At 46.2% G+C, this 20,960-nt stretch overlaps 3 protein-coding genes and 1 non-coding gene across 7 annotated transcripts in view; 2 read left to right on the top strand and 2 right to left on the bottom strand.

The window, feature by feature from the left end:
- Positions 1–336: 336 nt before the first annotated feature.
- On the bottom strand, positions 337–2,429 carry LOC107052215 (ly6/PLAUR domain-containing protein 1-like). Its single transcript, XM_040649416.2, has 3 exons — positions 1,979–2,429; positions 751–891; positions 337–628 (listed from the first exon to the last, which is right to left on the bottom strand). The coding sequence occupies exons 1-3, from the start codon at positions 2,052–2,054 to the stop codon at positions 441–443; spliced, it is 405 nt and encodes a 134-aa protein (XP_040505350.1). The 5' UTR covers positions 2,055–2,429; the 3' UTR covers positions 337–440.
- A 2,254-nt stretch (positions 2,430–4,683) lies between these two features.
- LOC112530006 lies at positions 4,684–4,811 on the top strand. Its single transcript, XR_003071043.1, has one exon. It is a non-coding gene; the product is annotated as a U6atac minor spliceosomal RNA (small nuclear RNA).
- Positions 4,812–5,626: 815 nt separating this feature from the next.
- On the bottom strand, positions 5,627–17,534 carry WDR5B (WD repeat domain 5B). Of its 2 annotated transcripts, none has more exons than NM_001006198.2 (14): positions 17,388–17,534; positions 15,679–15,869; positions 14,723–14,831; positions 13,367–13,440; positions 12,360–12,449; positions 11,692–11,781; positions 11,249–11,332; positions 10,292–10,347; positions 10,125–10,171; positions 9,226–9,301; positions 8,645–8,678; positions 8,099–8,173; positions 7,614–7,701; positions 5,627–6,743 (listed from the first exon to the last, which is right to left on the bottom strand). In NM_001006198.2, the coding sequence occupies exons 2-14, from the start codon at positions 15,757–15,759 to the stop codon at positions 6,643–6,645; spliced, it is 1,005 nt and encodes a 334-aa protein (NP_001006198.2). In that variant the 5' UTR covers positions 15,760–15,869; positions 17,388–17,534; the 3' UTR covers positions 5,627–6,642. The 2 variants fall into 2 exon arrangements, with proteins under 2 accessions (NP_001006198.2, XP_040504990.1); XM_040649056.2 differs by lacking the exon at positions 17,388–17,534 and adding an exon at positions 16,859–17,315.
- Positions 17,535–17,692: 158 nt separating this feature from the next.
- Positions 17,693–20,960, top strand: part of BRD3 (bromodomain containing 3) — a 41,648-nt gene continuing 38,380 nt past the window's right edge. For 2 of the 3 annotated variants that reach the window (XM_004945957.5, XM_004945958.5), the window contains exons 1-2: positions 17,693–17,898; positions 19,276–19,417. The gene's annotated coding sequence lies outside the window, so the exon portion shown is untranslated. The remainder of the gene's footprint in view (positions 17,899–19,275; positions 19,418–20,960) is intronic. The other variant, XM_025141463.3, reaches the window with a different exon arrangement.

The raw sequence follows: 20,960 nt of genomic DNA, 5'->3' as shown, positions 1-20,960 counted from the left end.
TGCTGGACTGCGGGTGCCCCCTGGTGGCGGAGCCGGGCCAGGCCGCGGGGCCTCTGCGGCCTACACCTGGGGTTGGTCGGTGGTGCTCTCAGAGTGGCTGGGGTTGGAAGGAGCCTTATGGACCTTTTGGTTCTAAGCCTTCCAGCCTTGAGCACTTCCAAGGATGGGGAACCCACGGCTTCCCAGCAGCCTGTCCCAGATGTCAGCTTCTGAGGTCCTGCAGCCCTCTGAGCACTCCTCTGGACCCCCCACAGCTCCATGTATCAATACAGAGCCCCACAGCCAAACACAGCCCCAGCCACCCCCCGTGGATATCACTGAGATCTCTCCAGGGGAAAGCATTTGGTGGCTTTTATTGAGGAGAGGGGCAAGCAGGGATGGGTTCATCCCCTCTCCTGTTCCCCCTGAGGGCCACACATCACTCCCCAGCCTTGGGGAGCTCAGGAGAGCAGCAGGGCTGCCAGGAGGCTGGGCAGCAGGAGGCAGCCACCAGCGAGGCTGGGGGGAGGCTGGGGAGAGCCATTGCAGAGATCGGTGTCACAGCAGTGGATGCGGACCCCCGGCAGCTCCTGCTGCTGGCAGTGACGGGAGGTGGCACAGCCGCTGGTCAGCAGGATGCCCAGGACCACTGCAAGGCAAGCAGATGGCAGAACATCAGGGATGGAGGCTGTGAGCTTTGGGGGGTTTGCTTTGGACTGGTTTGATCAGCTTCCCCCCCGCCATGACGGCCCTGCCATAAGGCAGACTCACCACTTTCAGTCTTAATGCAGAACCGGTGTTTGAAGCCCTGGTGGGAGTGTGAGCAGGTGATCACCTCTGGGTTCGAGCACCCCGTGTCCACGTACTTGGTGCCAACGATGATGTTGCAGCCGTAGCACTGGAGCCCAGACACTGAACAAGAGCATATGAAACACAGCTGGATTTTTCCAGGGGAAAACACTTGGGCTCCTTCCTAGCTGCTCTCTAACGAAGCATTTGCAGCATTCTCTGCCTTGCCAGGTTGCATTAAGCACTGAGTCAGAGACTAAATCTGCCCGTCACTTGTTTACCCGTTGGGCACAAAAACACGAAACCAACTCCCGCTAGAGGTCAGTAAGAAATCAAAGATTAGCAATAAATTTGATCTGAGATCCAACAGTGGGAACAAGGGAGCTTTGAAGCAGGGCTTGGAAAGAATAAGTAGAACCTCCAAACCAGATACCATCGAGCTCAGCTGCTCTCAGTAACAGCTTTTGCCTGTTTCTCCAAAATTCTCTGGTTCAAGCAGTGCCGGTGCCTGAGTCAATCATGCTGGAAGGTTCACTTCATCTGCACCGTTTGGTTTCCTCCCTGCTTTTGTCGCAGAGTCCATCAGGGAGGGAAAATAGCCCAGAATCAGGAAAGAGAAACTGAGAGCAGATGCCTCAGCAGTTTGTCCCCATGGAGCTCTGCATAGGGCAGCTCAGCCCTGCTGAGTGTGCCTGAGAATGGGTTCCCCTAAATCAGAATGGAAATTGAGCCATTTCTCACATTTCTTAAAAAAATACAAATAAAAATTAAGGAGATTAATTTCCATCATCCATAGATTTTAAGGCAAACGCAGTACCTGACTCCTGTGTTTGTTAATAGCAGAAATCACACTGCAGGCTTCCTCTTTCCACTGCCTTCCCCCTGCCTTGGAGTGATGCCTCACAGCCCTTCCCCAGCCCTTGCTCGTTTGCTCCCAAAGCATTTTCAGGTGCTCTGTGAGCCTCCCTGGGCATGGCAAGAGGTTCAGCGGGGAGGGGAAGCTGCTGGGATCCCAACTGCTGGCCTGTGCTCCTCACCCCCCTGCCCTCGTTTTATACAGAACGCAGTGACTTTGGCTCCCTTCCTAAAACCACCAACACGACAACATGCAGCTACATCTGCACCCTGGGAATAAATCACACGTTAGCAACCAGGGTTTGAGGTGGACGCGAAAGACCGCGAAGAGCACTCTGCGCCCATCGGTACTTACCCTCTGGGAGGACAAACACCACAGTCATCAGAGAGAGGATCCCATGGGCACCTCCAGGCATGTGTCCTGAGAGCATGGGGGCACGGGCTGCCTGTCCTCCTGGCTTCCACACACCGCTGGCTTCCCACCTGCAAGCCCTGCGCCGAATAAAGGCAGATCTGCAGGTCCGGCTGCTCCCCGCTCCTCCAGCCCCGTGGCACCGAGTCCTGTTATGTCGACGCTTAATTTCTCCCTTTTCCTCCCGAGAAATTCTCTGATTCTTTCAGTTTGTGCACAGACGTCTGTGCTACCCTCGGTTATTTCTGTCCTATTTCCTCTGTCCACGATCGCTTCCCATTAATACTACTGTGCAGCAGCTCTTGGAGAGAAATTCTCCCTAATCAAGATTTAGTTTTAAATCCACTTCAAAATCCTCTAATTCAGTTGGATTAGGCAGAAGGGGTTTGGGGAGATGTGTGTTTTTACTTTTTTTTCCCTCTTTCTCCTCTCTGAGCTGTCTCTTCCTCACAAACAGACCCACTGGCTCTGTGGCATATTCTATTTAAAGGGGAGGAATATTATTATTAAAAAGAAGCAGTCAACTCATTTTAAATCCAAAGCTTGGGATTCTCTGACAAAGCACAGCCACGGGGATGGCTGTGGGGTTAAAGGGAAGACCTGATGGAAGGCGAGGTGGGTTTGGATATATTTTATGCATCTATCTCTTAAAGCAGTGAGGTGCCAAATGGGGATAAGCCCAGGGGAGCCCCGCTGGGGCTGCTCGAGGTGAGGGTCGAGGCCATGAGTGCAGCAATGCACAGAGCCCTGTGGGTTCTGCAGGGCCAGGATCCACCTTGCAGCCACGTAGGACCCCACAGACATCACCAGCCACGGGATCCATCCCCAGGCCCCCATTGGCTCCCCCAGCAGCGTCCCCACGAGCAAAGCCAGAGCTCTGAGTGGAGCTAATGGGACTTGGAGAGCTAATGCTTACTAATAAGAGCGCGCAACTGAATGCATGGGATTAAAAAATTAAAATGACAAAATAAGCTGCTTATGCGGTGCATCCAGCAACCACCTCCCAGCACCTGGAAGTCACCCACCCAGGGCAGCCTAGGGCTGATATGAGACCCCAGCCCAGTGGGCATCCCTGCTGCCAGCCAAAGCCCCCAGGCAGACAGACCCATCTCCATCCCAGCATCTTCGTTAGCCAGCGTACTCATTAATATTTCACTGGGAGGCAGCACAAACTTGTCCAAGCGTGGACACCTACAGCGCAGGGGTAGTAATTAGCACCTGGGAGAGGTGCCTAAGTGATGCAGCTCGTTTATTCAAATCACTTAAACCACCCACGGTGCCTCGCTTGCTTCAAAACAATGTGATTATAGCATGTCTCACCCAGCAGAGCCTGAAAGCCTGGGGGAGAAGGGATAAAATGCAGGAAATGGGATTGATTTAAACGCATGCATAAATCAGAGCATTCAATAAGGAGGGGAGGCTAACTTTTAATCCCTTAATAAACTCATTGGTGTCTGGCAGGGGAGAAGCAGCCTGGGCTCTGATGAAGTGATGCCGAAGCAATGCAGAAGCGATGCAGAAGCTGGAGACCACGCACACCTTTGGGCGCAGCACCTGGCTCTGCAGCCTCAGCCAGCAAAGCCACTGCTCCGTAGCAGCACCAGGTGGCCCATCCCTGCAGGGCGCTGAGATGGAGACCCCAAAAAAGCCATCGGGGCAGCTCATGGCTGTGCAGCATGCAGGGAGATACGCATTCCGTTGCAATGGTGGAAAGAGCACCATGGAGCCACCTTTGTGCCTGGTCCCCCGGCATGGTGGTGGTGGTATGACTGCTGGTGATGCTGAGGCTGGGCTGAGCCAGGATTTTTGTTTGCTTGCTTTGAATGTGGGAGGCAAAGACCTTTAAAAGGTGGGGGGGAAAGAGAAAGGAAATCTAATAAATGAACACAAACCACCCTGGAAACAGCATACATTTCTTTTAACTTGTCATTAGCTTTCCAATGCGATTCAGAGATTTGTCAGCCTGGGTTCACCAGAAACGGGTTAGGAAACTGCCATCCTGCCCCGACTGAGAAAGATTTGATTAGCAAATCCCCCACTACATTCACGTTCTCACTTAAACCTCTGCGATACCCAGAAAGACGGCTCAGCCCTGCGCAGATTAGATGGGTTAGCCAAGCAAATCCTGCTTTAGAGCTCATCCCCAGCAAAGGCAGAACTTCCCGCTGAGCAGCCCCCTTCCTGCGCACAACCCCATGCTCTGCATCCCAAAAATATCGCCTTTTTTTTCCCCTCCCCGAAATCGATCTCATGCTCGCGCTGCTCCGGTCTGCTGCTCCCCGCAGGGCAGCCGAGACGGGAATCGAACCCGCGACACCCGGAGCCGCTCTGTCGCCGTGCCGCCATTAGCGAGGCGGAGCAGAGGCGCCCCCCGCCGGTCAGAGCGAGCGGCCGTCGAAAAGGCTCCAGCGTCTGCGCTCTGATTGGATGGCGGCGATGAATACATTAACTGTGCCGTAAACAGAGCGCGTTTGGACCACTTTAACGGAGTCTACAGCGTTTAAAACACTTGTGAGAGCTTAATTTTTACAGGGAATAAATAAGGGTTTTTACAGAGCGAAGAAAGGGGCAGGAAGTTTTACTCACCCTGTCTTGAAAAGAAAGCGCTCTTTGAAGGTTTAAATACAGCCATAAGGGAAAATGGCAACGTGTTGTATGAAAGGAGAGAAGGTTAGCACTCCCCTTGATAAGGATGGAAGAGGCCCTAGTGGCCTATACAACACGCATACGGTTAAGGCACTGCCACCTACTTCGTGGCATCTAACCATGTTTTTTCACACTGTTTTCCCCCATCTCTCGGGGAAGCCTTAAACGAAAGCGTTTTCTTCCTTCTTCTATACTACAACATTGCTCTGCCCCGCACCGACAGCGGGTAACAGAGGTACTGCAACGCACAGCACTACTGAATCAACAGAGGAATGCTCACAGGTGCAACACAGCAGCTTCTCCCTGCTGGCAAAGCACGGCCACGTCCTGCACTTCAGGAGCCTCCCCAGATGGGGGGGACTGAACTGCTTCGTGAAGTCACTTGGATTATTTCAGTCAATGCCACGGTGGATCCATGCAGGAGAGGTTTGTGCTGTAATTTTCAGTTATTATCACGCAAGAGGTTGGCAGCAAAACAAACAAGCAATTATCCACCTTATGGCAGAGCCCCTTAGAGAAAGCTCAGCTTGTTTGTTAACAATCTGCAAGCAGCGAAAGCAAAATCCTGCACCATCATTCAGCCTGCCTTGCACGTGCTGCACGGAGGGCAGCAGGACTTCCCGTAGCTCCAGCTCTCTGTGAGCTTGTACTAATGCTGCCTCGGCAAAGGACACCTTCAGCTCACTCCTTATTCTCCTAAACGCTCCTCTTTCTTCACAGATGTAAGCACATCTGGTTCCCCTCCTCTCCCCTCTTCAAGTCAGCAGAGTTCCTATAGAAATACTCCCTTTTAAGCCTGGTTTTAAGGGAGGCTGCTAAGGACACATATCAGCCCTGCCTGCAGCAGTGGGGTTGGAGCTCGATCATCCCTGAGGTCCATTCCAACCCATTCTATGACTCTATGAGGACACAAACACTGCACAGTACTACAGTTACCAACAGGCGTACACAGAAAATCCCACCTTTTTATTATGGCATATGGCATTTGTTTGGATGTGTGAACACTACGTGGCTATGACAAAGGAGGAAAGAAATACCAACGCTGAAATAGAATACAGAGTCATGCCATTATCAGTACAGCTTCATACGATGGATTTTCAAAATACAAAAGTCTGGTTGTTGTTTTTTTTTTTTTCCTTTTTACATTGAAATAACTTTACAGTGTTGTGTGAGCTTCCTTTTCTCCAGAAGAAAAATAAAATAAAATATGCTGAGAACAACTACAAGCAGAATTCATTTTAATGGTTAACAGAAGAAATGTAACTTTGCTCTAGAACAGCATCTATTAAACACACGTAACAAGAGGTAAGCAACTATACAGAAGGTAAGAGATTTCACCACAGGAGTCAAGTCAGGGGCAGGAAGGGGGGAAGTCTGGAACTGCATGGTTTTATTTGGTCACAAAGTTTGAGCTGAGTGTTTAAAATGAAGCACCCTTAAAGATGCAGTACTCCTATTTAAAACAATACAGAAACTTCCAAGAGACTAGAACCTACATTCTGAAAAAAATAAAAAAAAATTAGACATTTAGAAAGAAATCCACGCATCTCTAGGCTCATGACTCAACTTACTGTCACAAAGCAGGCTGGCAGCTCCTTCCTTAAGCAGCAGCAGCGCCCAGAAGTAATGCCACCATAAAGTACAGTATCTTTGGGGTGTCCGACACCAGGCTGACACTCGTAACGCGATGTCAGGACGATCCATTTGTCTGCCAAAAGATTAGGCAAGGAAAGGAGACACTGCATCTTATTGGTTTTTTTTTTTTCTCCCCACCATGCTGCCCGGTTCTAGCAAAGAGCTAAGACGTTTTCTTTGGGCCAAGACTAACAGAAACCACTTTATCAAATATTCTTCAGGTTTCCTGCCAAACTGGATTTATTATTCTCATGTGGTTTTTTTTGTCATATTTTTTTTTAAAAACATTTTTTCTCCTGACAGTCTCTGAAGTGATACTGGAACGTTTAACAGTCACTCTTCCACAGTTTAATTGTTTTGTCGTTTTCTAGTGCTGCTGATGCAATGATGTTTTCTGTTGGGTGGCAAGCTGTTGAGATTACAACATCTAAGCAAGAAGAAGAAGACACACAAACATTATTTACAGCAATGAGATCAGGTTCGTAGCACACATTTCAGAAAACAAATCTGTACTGCTGCTACACCTTAAAACAGCATAGCCAAGTTACTATGACCTTATGGCAGAATTGAAAACACATTATTCAACATTCACTCTGTTCATGGGATTCGAAGTTACTTGCTAGCAAAAAAGCATCCCTTACATGAGCTCCTCAGCTTGAAAGCAGTAGCTGGAATGTGTTTTACTCAATATTTAGATAGCACTTAGTCTTCAGCAACGTGCTCTAAGTCTAAAAAACAAAAGCTTGCTGCCACTGCCTCCACTTGCAGTCTAAACCAATGGTCCTGCTAAGGAAATTAGCGTGACTAAATTTTGCATCACAATTCCTTCTGGTTCCTGCAGAGGGAATGCTCCTATGGGACTGAGACTGAAGTCCCAAGCAGGTGACATCTCAATATAGACTCAAGTCTGCCTTCAAGATACAGCCATACACGAACACGCTCACAAACAACAGGACCACATCAGCTCTTATCCTTCCAAGAGCTGCGGATTTGAAGGTGTCTGTAAGCAACCCCAAGTCATTCATATTCTGAGTCATTTAAATATCTTAACCAATTCTGAACTCAAGAAAGTCTCTATTGCATGCTGATTTCAAAGTTCTTACATTGAAAGAATTAACATCTGCAATGACATAAAAGACTTCGTAAAAAGGAGTGAACATTTAGGGTTCAATCAAGCCTCAGCCAGGCAAGATTTAGTAGGTCTGACAGTGGAAACAAGAAAATGCCAATGCTAAGCCCTCATTACAAGCTGACGTGAAGGATATTCTATCAATAAAGACAGAATACTCTTTCCTACCTGTGTGCCCTTGTAATTTCTGTACAATCTCTTTTGTCTGAAGGTTCCAGATGTAAACCAGGTTGTCTTCTGAACCGGATACAATCCACTGGAGGGACAGAGGAAAGTCATTTTAATCTCTCTTCATCTATATCCAACTGCTACTGCTTGCCAAACACTCCACTGTCACTACATTAGAAGGAAGGTCCAACACCACATGAGTGTTGGATGCAGTTCACTGTCTCTCAGCGTATTCAGAGCATACAGGCAGCAGAAAGTTTTGTTCAACCTTTTCTGAGGAGGAAAACTAAAGGAGTGAAAGATGCTGAGGTGGCACTACATGAGAGTTCAACCTCTGCTGATGTGTCCCACCACCTCAACCAGAGCACACCATGCTACCTTCAGACAGCAGAATGAAGTTTGGCATCGTATCAGCCTTACCCATCCCATGGAGAAAAGCAGTAAGGACTGCACATCAGTAAAAAGCAGCCCAAATAAACACTAACCTTTCCACCGGTAACAGAGAAATTGGCAAATATGCAGTACTTCTCATTTTTGTGTCCTGTGTACGTCTTCAGGCACTGAAAGAGAGGAGCCACAAGGCACAGGCACAGTTGAGAAGTGGCTTTCTCACAGCCACGGACAAACTCTCTTGTCACAGCAAATTAAATATATCTGCCCAGGCTTCCCACCCTGGCACCCTGGCAGCTTATCTAGAGGATGCAGAGGGCATCTCTGCCCTACACTACCTAATTTTGAGGAAAGGAGGAAAATAAGAAAGCCCTCAATTTGTCACTTCCCCCAAAGAAAAACAGCGAGAAATTTAATGCTGACAGAAACACAGCTGCATTCAGTGTTTTGGGGCTATGCAGAAGCCTGAGCCTTTTTTCTTCCCCCCCCCCAAAGGTATCTTTGAAAAAACCCAATAAAGGGTTTCTAATGCTTTTTTTGCTGTAATACTCACTAAATGTAAAGCAAGGTTTATAAGCACATATAAAGCCCAGATTCTCCTATGAATTCAGTTAAGTGTACATAGCAAGACAAGTTTTTACCTTTCCTTTGCTGTAGTCCCAAAGCTTAAGAGTGCTAGAAAACAACAGAAAATCAAAGATTTAGTTCTTGTGTTTTTGTCACCAACCTCCTAGTAGCAGACAGTTTCTCCATACCTGAGTTCTTAAAGTTTACAAGGGGCACTTTAGCCTGGCTTTGGAATGCAGCTTTAGTTAAACCCCAAACTATCAGTTTCTACCAACATGCCATCCATATTCTCCCCCATAAAAAGGCTGCATTCTTTCAAAGGCTGAGAAACCCACCTGGAAATAGGGATGGCCCCACAAACTGTCCCTCTCCCCAATACAATCACTGCCTCCAGCTTTTCAACTTTCAAGTCTTGCACTGGGATGTTTCAGGCAAGTAAACAAAGGATTGAAGCCCTCTCAAGACAGCTCAAACATAAGCTAGATCAGAGTAAGAGAATAAGTAAGCTACTGGATTTAATTTGGATATAATATGGCATTATGTATGCACTTGTGCAGGGTCATTATCACGACAGGTAATGAGTAGCAAACTAAAGTTCTATCTGATCTTCATTAATACTTCAAAGACAGCAGATTTTTATTTTTTAAATACCTACTTGTCCAAAGTTGCAGCTAGAATGTATTTGCCATTCGGGGAGAACTTCACAAAAGACACAGGAGGGTTATCGTCATCTGAAGTGAAAATAAAGTGATTATTAAACAGTAGCTATTAAAGTGATTGTTAAACAGTATTGTTGTCCCATTGGCAGAGAATTTCTTTTGACAGTAATCTGTTGTTAAAAGCTTTAAGTTCCGTTATCCTTTGGTAATTCAAGCAATACAGGTGCAAGAAAGTGACTGTTTTCAGTATTCCAGTAAAAGGATATTAAATGTTTTGCTCACAAGCATTTTAAATAACCCTTTGTAACTGAACTTTCTTTCCTTCCATCAGCACTTGTCAGAGCAAGAACATATCTGTAATAAAACGGTTTTTAAAACGTAGAGTATATACGTATCACTGATCTGCAGTGCCATGTCAACTTGTCTATATAACGCTTTATAAGAATATGAAAGCCTGGGAACATAAACCTTATAGGTGGTTTCTTTTTATTAGCTTTGCTCACAAGATGCCTTATGCCAACAGTCATCAGCAATAAAAGCAGGCAGCTTGTTCAGTCACAGACTGTTTCCATCATATCCAACAGCACGAACAGCTTTGTTGCTACAGTTCTGAGCTGCTGCACAGCAATCATTACATAGCTGAACGGTGGAAAACTTTGGAAGTCTTTCATCCAGCATCTGGACTACAGAACACGGCAAGGTTAAGCAAGTTCCCATACATGTGATAGTTCCTATCAACTGTCACAGCTACAAAGACAACAGTGCACTAATGGAACGGTATGAAGAAAGAAAAATAGAGGTTAAGGAAGTCACTGCTCACTGTGATGATGCAACATATCTGTATCACAGCTGAAAAGCAAAGAATGAAGCACAAACAAGAAGCCTTCCTACTTACCAATGAGTGTTTTCAAGCACTGTCCCGATGCTGTATCCCAGATTCGACTATAAAAAAAACACATGGGACTCATTACTACCACTATAAGCTTTATTACTAATATCATTAATCTTTTTTCAAAGTGCAATAGATTTGAACACTACAGCAGACAAGAAACAACCACTTACCAGAGTCCATCATAGCTACTTGACACTATCAGGGATCCATCACGATTAAAATGCACCTGCAATATTATAAAAGAGGGAGGAAATAACTTTACTTTGTTCATAAGCATCAAATTTTTAAGCCCCACCACAAGTATTCACCTTCCAATGCTGACATCAGCTGCTTAATTCATAGTAGTGTCTAACCTGAGGATAACACTTTAAGATTTTAACACACAACTTCACCCCATATATAGCCTCACCCCATATATAGCCTCACCCCATATATAGCCTCACCCCATATATAGCCTCACCCCATATATAGCCTCACCCCATATATAGCCTCACCCGTTCTGAGGTCAACTGACTGCCTTCAACTACACCTGAAAATCCTGCAGTTTAAGGTAATAATTACTACTAACATACATTTATCTAGAAGACATTTCACACTTATAAAGTAGAACAACCAGACCAATCATATTAAAGCAGGTATCCTTTAACACAACTGAGGCTCAACATTCTTTTAGTGTTTCCTCCACTTCAAAAATATTAAGAGATGAACACCTTCTTTTCCTGCATTTGAAGGGATACGATGGCAATCCAAGTCATTTTCACAAAATGAATTAACAAGATTGGAGTGTACTCTGAAACTACCCTGCTCCAGACCTCAGCAATTGCTTGGAACAAGAAAGCAACAGAGGTACAGCAGTTCCAAGTTGCTCTCCATTCCTCAAGTGATCACCAGTCCATACCCCAGCATCACACTGCCAGACTCAGACATGACCAGCACATCACTACTCACTGCTCCCCACACTGAAGCTCAAGACGCAGACCCACATAAGCCTTACAGATAAGACTCTTAATTTTGTTCTCATCCAGCAACAACCATCCACAAACCACAGCCCGTTCACTACATTTTGTAAGGGTATCATAATAAGAGCATAAGTATGTTAGTGTGTTCATTTATCAGAAAGGACTTACAGCTGAAACAGGGTCAGAATGAGCAGGCAATGTCTTGAGGCACTTCCCTGTTTTCACATCCCATATCCTCACGCTTTCGTCGAACTGAAGATTGAAGAAACACAGAACATCGTTTAATGATACAGTTATTTGTGACCTGCAAGACTTTACAGCTTGATGCAAGTCCAGACACACACGCCTTCCTCCAGTTGCACTGCAGCTGCATCAGAAAGGCAAAGACATAAGCACTACACAGGGTAACAGTAACAAACTGCAAATACAGTTCTCTCTTCCTCTACACACAATGAAAACTGCATGTTAAGGATGGGTTAAAGGCTTGACTGCATCCCCAAGACAGCAATAGCACTGCACAGTTCACCTAATTACAAGTTTGTGGAGGAAGACATAATCGAAATAAGGGATGTGCTGCAATTGCTGTGCACAAAGGAACAAAAATCACTTACTGATCCAGAAACGATGAGGTTTGATTGAGGGTTGAAGTTGCAGCAGAAAACGTAGTTACTGTGCCCCTTCAATGTCTTTAAGCACTTACCCTGAAATAAGATTTAGCAGATGTAAATACACAGTATCCTCTATAGCCATACATGCAATCAGATAAGCTGCATCGTGCAGTACAAAAAGAAACCATCTCTAACCATAGACTTAGATGGGCAGAGGACCAGCTGAAGAAAAACAAACGGAAGACTTTTTCAGGGACCACAGACAAATTTTCAAACCCTTTGGGCAATCAGGGAAAACCAAACAGTTTAACACATCTTGTCAAATCTAACCCAATCTACCCAGTTTTCACTTTAACTGCAGAAAAAGAAGGGAGACAAAAAAGCAAAGATAAATGAGCCTATGATGAGAAGTTATAAATACTCTTCAGTTCATGGTACCCATAAGCATTGCCCTCTTTCCAAAAGCATGCAGCATAACTCTCCCATCCTCACTGCCCATTCAGCCAGCTGCTCATTTTAAGCAGCAAAGTGGGAGCTACTACCTAAAGAGGACCAGTGTTTATAACTCTGTCTTCTCCCATCATAGCACGTCAAGCTTGTCCCTCAGAAGAGCTTGATTTAAGGTAGCAATTCTAGGGAAAGGGAAGGCAAATAACAGTTTCTGTTCTTACCGAGCTTACATCCCATATTTTGAGGGTTTTATCATCAGAGGCAGAGACAAGAAGGTTGGAATCTGATGACCAAGCAACATCAGAGATACCCTAAAACCAAAGAAAACAATCCTCTTAGCTCTGTTTGCTTACTGACACGGGAAAATGGGAAACAGACTCCATATTCACAGCTGAAGTGTGAGAAATTCAGCACTGGGAGATGCAAATTCATTAATTTGACTGGGTTACAGCTCCTTTGACAGTTCTTCATTTTCAGTTGGGTCATGCACTCCAAAAACATCAATGGCTTCTTCACATAGCTCTTACTGTGGCCACCAACACCCTTTCACGGAATTCACAAACAGTATATTATATAAACTAATCTGAATAAGTGGTTTCTCATCATGACAAATGGCTCACTCCTGGTCTGAGCTCCTGAGGGCTGGAGGAGAACAGGACTCTACTGGTTTTTCATCTGGTGAATCTTCATTTTTGCTTCTCAAACTTCAGCATGTAACGAATTTTGGGAAACAAAACAAAAGAGTTTGGGAATTTGTGTTTTCTCTACAGCTTTGGAGAATGAGTAAGTGTTGTGTTTACGTAGACAAAGCCACAAGGAAAATTCAATCTCCTTACAAGGCAAGCCATTCTGCTCCAGATACGAGGGAAAAACAGAAGAGGACACAGCATTCACAAGGATTTTCACCCAATAACATACTGCCCCTTGTAGGAGGCTGGTGTTGCTGAAATGGGACTCAAGAAAAAGGCCAGGCAGTGTGCATGCAGGTACTTCATTATCAGCCTGCACTTCACCCACGTTTCCAGCCTGACCTGGTGTCACCTCAGCAATTCCACCCCCAGGCTATCGCACAGGACTGTATAAACAAGGAGATACAAATACAGACTGATGAACAAGCCTTCTGCACCAAAGGAACCATGAATGGAAATGTCTACATGAGGAAGAAAGGGAAAATGAATTCATTACAGAAAACTCATTTCCAAGCACACCGTGATCTCCTCATACTTACCAGCTTATGGCCAGATATCGTTTTCTCAAACTTGCCATCATACGCTCCCCAAATTTTAATAAGTTTGTCAGCAGCTGGAAAAGAACGTGCCAGTTAAGAGACAGACAACACTGACAGACACATCAGTAGGAAAGGGATACATTAACCATGCCTCTGCCAAAGGTGGATAGTCCTCCCTCTCCATGCAGCCACAAGTGTGTAAGGCAGTACGTAACTGGTAAAGAACAGTTTCATACACACCACACTCACTGCAGCAACTGAGATTACATAAGCTGCCTGGAATGCACAGTCTCCAGTTGCTTTAGTTTCTCTGATGACAACTTGAGCTTCTACTTTTGTTTAAGACTGCCAGTGGTAGAAGCAGTACTGTTCCATGTGGAATGCTGAAACGCTTTTGCCCAGAAAGAACAAAAATTACATCACTACCTGGAATTAATTAATGCCTGCAAAAATCCAAACATACTGTCCATCTTAACTCACAAAACGGGCCAGAGAAGAGAGGTTGATATTTGCCAGAGGTTGGAAAATCTTGGGAAGGGGAAAAGGGTCTTTCATAAGGATAACAGAACATAAAAGTGATTTATACATGGTATACTGGCCTTATAAAGGCAATCTGAAGTTAAGCCAAAGACCAAAGTCATTCCCATGTCTGGAAGACGTTTGACTGGCCCCCACCATCACATTCAACATTGTTCTTTTTTAATTACCCTTTCTGCATATATGGCTCCTTACTGAGGTTAATATAAGGACATTTTCTAAGGAAAGCTACCAAGCAGTCTTTGGTGGTAAACGTTGCAAGAAATATCAAAGCTGTCAGGGAAGAACCTGATCTACCAACTAAGAGAGAGAGCAGCAAAACACTCTGATCTGCATATTTCATTGGGATAATCTAAGGCTCTGACTTGCTAAGAACCACAGGCACAGAGGACAGAAGCACATGGGCAGTCCTTCACACTACACTCTACAATCCAGCCTAGAAGTGCCAAGTTAACTCCCACATTTCCCAGAACTGAGTTTTGCCTGCAGGTACTGCACACAATGTTGAATTTAAAAGCTTAAGCTACATCTTTAGTGCTACAGAAAAGCACAAGGATGGGGCAAGAATCCCGTTTGCTTTTGTCCCCTTACTCAGTAAGAAAACTGAACAGGAGAGGACTCTGATTTAGCAACACACTGAAAGTGAAACTTAAAATCTTGGATTATCCCAAAGTCTGTCAGTTTGGGCATTGTTCCTCTTAAGAAGAAAAAGGGCACTTATCCCTTCTCCACATCCCATGAGGGTATCAGTTAAGACAAGTAGTTCTACAAGGCCTACATATGCACATTTTTGAAAAAGAGAAAGAAAGCAATACTTACAGGAGCTGGCTAGCCACTCTCCATTAGGACTAAACTTTACAGATGAGACTGCCTTTGTATGTCCCGCTAGTGTGAACTTTAGAGCATAATTTGGTTTTACTGGCGCAGGCTGGAAGAAAAATACATAGGAATGAGTTGAATAAATTCCCAATTCAGTTTCTCAGTGACAAGCTCAGTATCAGACTAGGTCAGTACACATCAATGGAATGCACAAACATTCACCTTAACAGATTCTACTGTTAACATTCTCTTCCCTCTCCAAATTCAAAAAGCCCTTACTGGAGCCAGCAGCACCTTACAGCCACATACAACCAAACTCATCCCTGATATGAATTCCATTCAAGCCAGCAACTAACAGACGATAGTAACACAACAATCCAAGCACAGAGTGCTTGGCAGATTGAAATAAAACTTTTGGTACTGATCTGTGTAGTACTATTAAATGTCTGCAGTTCTTTTCCTTGTTCAGAAGCAAACCACAGGCCAACTCCCCCAGGCCCCCTAAAACTCTCTTTTCTCAGCCTTTCATCATTTCTGAAAGCCTCACAGTTAGACAGCAATATCCCATCTGAGTATCTGCAGGCTTCAAAGAATCTGAATAATGACTGCATTCCCATTTTGCAGCTAGACCACAAATCCATCTGTTCTCAGTCACCTACTGGCCTTCCATGAACAAAAACCAACCAAGTTTCTACCACTCAAACTGATGAGCAGTATTTCCTTAGCCAGAACTTCAACAGCAGACCAAAAAACCAACCTAGCACTATACTGTACTTCATCTGCTTTTCCCCTAGAATCTTTAGCATGTTTTCCTCTCCAGACAACAGTAGAGGCAGACGTATTAAGAAGTTCTTAATCTACACTTGATTCAGTTCTCTAATTGCTGCTTGCCTGGTGCACGTGCAGGTATGTGCCATGTGCATTTACACAGGTATCATTCAGAGCCCCACACACACCTTGCTCTGATTGGTTGAGGAGGAAGGAGTAGATTGTGTTTTGGTGGATTCTGCATCTGGCTTCTTTTCTTCTGTTGCCATGGTTCTGAAGCTGGCAAATGAGACCTATGGTGCTTGAAGGGGAGAATGAACACGCTGCTTCACAAGGCAGACCTTGCCACAGGGAGAGGAACTACACTGGAAACAAAACCCTGGAAGAAAAACAAAACATTCACATTAACTGACAAAGAAAAATCAAATGGCAGCTAAAGGAACGAGATCAGCTTAACTGCAGATCTGCAGAAAACAAGATGAAGAAACATATTCTACATCTGCTCAGCAACATGCTATTTTATGCCTTCAGGTCTATTCATGTGCAAGATCAAGAACCCAAATACAGGACTTTTATCAGTTGCTGGACAGCATTTTTCACTGTGTTCTGTGCCAATCACTAGAAATAAAGCAGAGTAGCTTTTAGGTGCAGCGGGAGGGTTCATCTCATATTCCTCAAAGCACCTGAGAAACACTTGTACAACACAGCAAACACAACACTTTGTATGTAAGGCATTTCCAAAGCTTAAAACTCCACCAGGATTTTTTTCCACCTCCTAATTCAAGTACTTCAACCTCATATATTCCCCTGAAATGCTCTGAGCACCACATCCCTGCCTGAGAGTTCCCCCTGCCTAACAGCAGCCCTGCACTAACCTCACCAGATCTGCTTTCTGTAGCAAAACCTGAGACGTGCTGTGCTGCACCCTGCAATCAGGGCCGATGCTGCAGAGGGAACAATCACACCGCAGTTCAGCTCCATTTCAGCAGTGTAACAGAATAACCTCCAGCTCACGCTGAAAGGATCTGTCCTCATTGTCCACTTGTGATGTCCCATCCCAAGCCCCATTCGTTTTGCTTGTGACAGCAAATATGGGAGGAATGGCATTCACTTCTCAAGCCACTGCTGGCGTTTTGAGCATCTGGTCCTCAGGAGGGCACAGAGCTAAGTGCCACCAGTTGCCTGTCTGCTTTACCAGCATGCTGCACAGCGCAGACTTACTTCTTGCTGCCGGTAACAGCAACTTCAGTTCTACAGTGCAGAGGGGATTCTGCTCAGCCTGAACTCATTTGGGAACTTGAGCAAGCACACAGCTTGCTCCCTGCACCCAGCTCTGGCCCGGGGAGAGCAACACCTCTTCATACAAACCTGAGCACCAGCACCCCAGCAGCACCCTGCTACACAGCACGAGGGCTCACGGCAGGCAGCACGGACAGCATGCAGGCAATGGGACCAGCACAGCACCAGCTTCAAAGGGCCCCACTGCAAATACCCCTTTCTCACCACACCCAGGGAATGCTCTCAACGGGAAGCCCGGGTAAACTCAGCAGGAAACTTCCCGAGGGCTGGAGAAGCAGCCTGCAAGAACACACAGCCACGTGTGTGCACGCACACAGGCACACGCACATAAAGGCGTGCACAGAGCTGCGCGCAGCCACGCGCATTCCCGTGCACACACCCGTAGGGCTGCACGCGCATCGGCCCGGGGTCCCCGCGCGGGGCGTGGAGCAGAGCAGCGCACAGCAGAGCAGTACAGAGCACAGCAGTGCAGGGCCGGCGCGCGCCCCCCTCCCGCCTCAGCGCGGGACTGAGGGCGGTGGGGGAGGGAGGAGAGGCGGCGCCCCGCGCGAAGCCGGCGCTGACGGAAACCAGCCGGCCGGGCTCGGCGGTGACTTACCGGGGAAAGGGGAAGGGGCGGGCACCCGGCACCGCCGCCTCCTCCTCCGCGGCGAGGCGGGGTGCGCTGCCGCGGGAGGGGCGGAGGGGGGACGCGGCGGCAGCAGCAGCTCCGGGGCCGCCAGGCGGGGAATGTGGCACGGCGCATGCACGTTGTAGGCCAAAGGCTGCACAATGCCGCTCTCTCCCGGGAGCGCTACGGTGCGGCCCGAGGGCCAAAAAGTATCGGCAGCGCGCGAGCCGGCTGTGCCTTAAAGGGCCAGGCGCCGTAAAGGGTCAAGCGCCGCCTTCCTCAGCCTGCTTCCCGCCTTAGGAAGGGGGAGCGGCTCGGGTTGGGCGCTCCCCGCGCGGGGCGGTTGGCAGCTCAGTGCCTGGCTGCAGCTGGGCCTGGGCTGCCTGCCTGCCTCAGGTGGGTGCCTGCGGCATGGCGGCCCTGGGGAAGGAGGGGATGGAGGCACTGAAAGTTCATGCTTAGCCCACGTTGTTGTGAGGAGACTGAGCTAATCTGTAAGGTAAATAGTGCAGCAGGCTGAAGGGTGGGCCACGTAACGCTATAATACCAAGCGAGGGTAGGTGTGGGGCCGTGCCCTGCCTAGGGCAGCATTTAGCTTACGTGCAGACGTTCTCCTCAAAGCTCAGTGTGTGTTTCAGTGCTTTTCTGGAAAACAGTGGGTTTTTCTGAACCGCAACCCAACTGCCTTCAGTTAGAGGGAAGAAAACCAAGAGACACGTGTCGTGTGCTGGCCCTGTAACACAGGAAGACCTGTGGGCTCCAAAAACCCTGGTGGCTGCTGAGAAAGGAAAAAGCTGTGGTGCGGTGAAGCCAAGGCCCTTCTCCAGCCTGGAAACCCACAGCTGGAGTCTGCAGCATTAACCCTGCAGCACAGGGAGAACGCGGGCGTGGAACTGTGAGAGATGCTCCATCCACACCACACTGTTAGGGAATACATCCAGTTTAGTTCCTGCCACCAATTCTCCTGGATGGACTTGCTGTATAGTCTTCGTTCTTAAAAAAATAAATAGTACAAATCAGCAGGGTAATGCTATGTATTTATGCAGCTTTCTTGTGATAGAGGTGGGGTGGTTTTGTTGCTTTCACGTAGGAGACAAGAGCCTGTATTTCTGTATTGTGCCTCCTCTCACTGTGGAAGCTTTTTTGCCTGATATTTCATATAAATATTAATCCATATCTATACTGAATAACACCTTTCTGGAACTGGAAATTGTAGTTTCAAATACAAATGGTATTTGTAATCCTAAACAACCCCTTAGCCTCTGAGTGTCCTGGATTTATCTTTAACAAATGTCAAGTTTTGTGAGTCCCATTTGGCAAAGTACTTAATCATTTTAATCATGTGCTCAACTGGGTTTTTGACAGAAAAAAAAAAAGAAAAAGGCAGCTCAGCATGCAAAGACATTTCATTGGGACTACATAATGTGAGCACCAGGGAATCTGCACGGACAGCCCATTGTCTTTGGATGAAATTTAACTTGTGGGTTATGAGTCATCTGTGAGGGTCCTTCTTGCTCCGCAGGCCATGCTGCCACAGCTGGGATCAGCAGGATGTGATCCAAATTCCCTCTCTGTGAAAGACTGGGCCTTGGCAGGCTTCTCTCTCACAAAGTCTTTCATTCCACTTGGTTCCAAACAGCCTGAAGTTGGTGATCTGCCAAGTACACTGGAAAAGACACCTGTCTGTGAGGCTTCTGGGGGGGAGAAAAGCTTCCCATAATGTTGAAAAGGAAAGAAAAGTCCACGAGTGTCTCAGATGATAGGAAAGTGACTGCCTTCAGTGCTGATGTGAGCCCTCTGGATGTCTTTAAGAATGTCAGGAACAGACCCAAGGCCATGGATCCTGCTGTGACTAATGTATACAATTCTGTCACAGGTTCCACTGAGACAAGAACCTCTCCAATTCTGCAAATTTGATCCAAGGGACATTAATGTTTGCAGAAAAGCTACTAACTTCAGCACATGTTGGATCTGCTCTTTAGACTACGGCAAACAAGCACATACTTACTTTTGCAATGGTGAGTAATAAGACAGTAAGCTTACAAGCTATATAAGCCCATGTTTATGTTCTGGCACAATTACCAACTTCTGTTAGGACTTTTTATTTACTTGAGCCACTCAGCAAATGGAGCACAGAACAGGCATACTGAGTGTTACACACTGTTCGAGAAACAGAGGGAGCAAGAACTTGTGAGAGATCTGCTGCTTCTTTTAGACTTTTAAAGAGCAGCTGATCCCTGACATATAGCTGTTCCTGTGCTTTTGCTAATATGCTGAAATCAAAGATACATCACATTCATATGTTTCTTCTGGGATTTAAACCCAAACACTGAACCTTTTCCAAGCTGATATTTCTAGCTCCCCCACTACAATATGAACCTTAGTTGCATCTCTGCCAATGTTTGTTCATTTAAAACTAGGGATACTCACCTCAGCAGAAGGCAGCTAGGATTCAATTCATTCTGCCTTGGGCAGGATGTGCACCAACACTTAGCCTGGGCACAAAGGCCCAGTGAATGTTGAAGAACTTATTTTAAAGTAAGATTATTGAACACTGAATTTATAGAGCTCCATGTTAGGAAAGACCTGTGGAGAAGCAGTCTGTGTTTTTGTGGGAGAAGCTAGGACTTTGTGCAAGATTAGAGTCCAGCAATGTGCTATAGTGTATCATCCAAAGCAGATTTAACCCCAGTGCAAGTCACAGCCAAGTTAATATGTGAAGGCTGCAGATTTGAGGGCCCCAAACTGAATCACACATGGCCTGACTGCCAGACGTGATGACAGCCTACCTCTCCCAGCCTCTTCAACTGGAGCAGCAGGTTCTCAGCATTTCTGTGAATCAGGAACTTTGTTCTCAGCTGGTGCAAATGGTTGCTGGTGCAACTACAACTACTGGATGTTTTGATACAATTAGCTCATGTCCCTGCTTTAGTATATCTCCAGTTTTAGTTAAATGTAAATATCTTTCTTACTTCTTGTCATTTAGAAATGAAGGTGTTTGAACATGTTACTGTTGAGTTAGAGCTTCTCTTTACCATTTTTTCCTGCCTGTAGAGGGAAGAATGAAAAGTGAGAAAATACACAGAAATACATTAAGGCTTTAGCCAGCTGAAATATGGTGTGTTCTGGTATCTATTACTTTAAATTGCCTACTCAGTAGTACACACCATTCACAAGCTTGCTTACCTGAGCCCAGGTACCACTGTGTAAACAGCAGGTGCTAGGTTTCTACATCACACTGAACATGTGACAAAACCATTTAGATGCAGCTAGTTTCCAAATAAATTTATTTATTGTGGCCAAAGCCACCTTGGCCAGGCAGTTTCTCTTCACTTCCCAAATTCCTTTGGTTGTGTCTCTTTGTTTTCTCCCACAGTTACTCTGCTTCTTTCCACACATAAAAATATCATGGCTCCTCCAAGCAATGCCTTCTTCTACATCCTGATAAAAGAATCTAAGATCAGACAGCATATTTGGTGGGCTTTTCATGCCTTTTCTCTCTGTGACCAAGTTCTCAGAACTACAAAAAAATGAGTCAGAAGAGCTGAGTCCAAGTTCTAG

This window comes from Gallus gallus, chromosome 17 (genome assembly GCF_016699485.2).
Source record: "Gallus gallus isolate bGalGal1 chromosome 17, bGalGal1.mat.broiler.GRCg7b, whole genome shotgun sequence".
NCBI classification, from domain to species: domain Eukaryota; kingdom Metazoa; phylum Chordata; class Aves; order Galliformes; family Phasianidae; genus Gallus; species Gallus gallus.
Note: the sequence above shows the minus strand (reverse complement) of the source record. Positions and strands in the feature narration are given on the sequence as shown.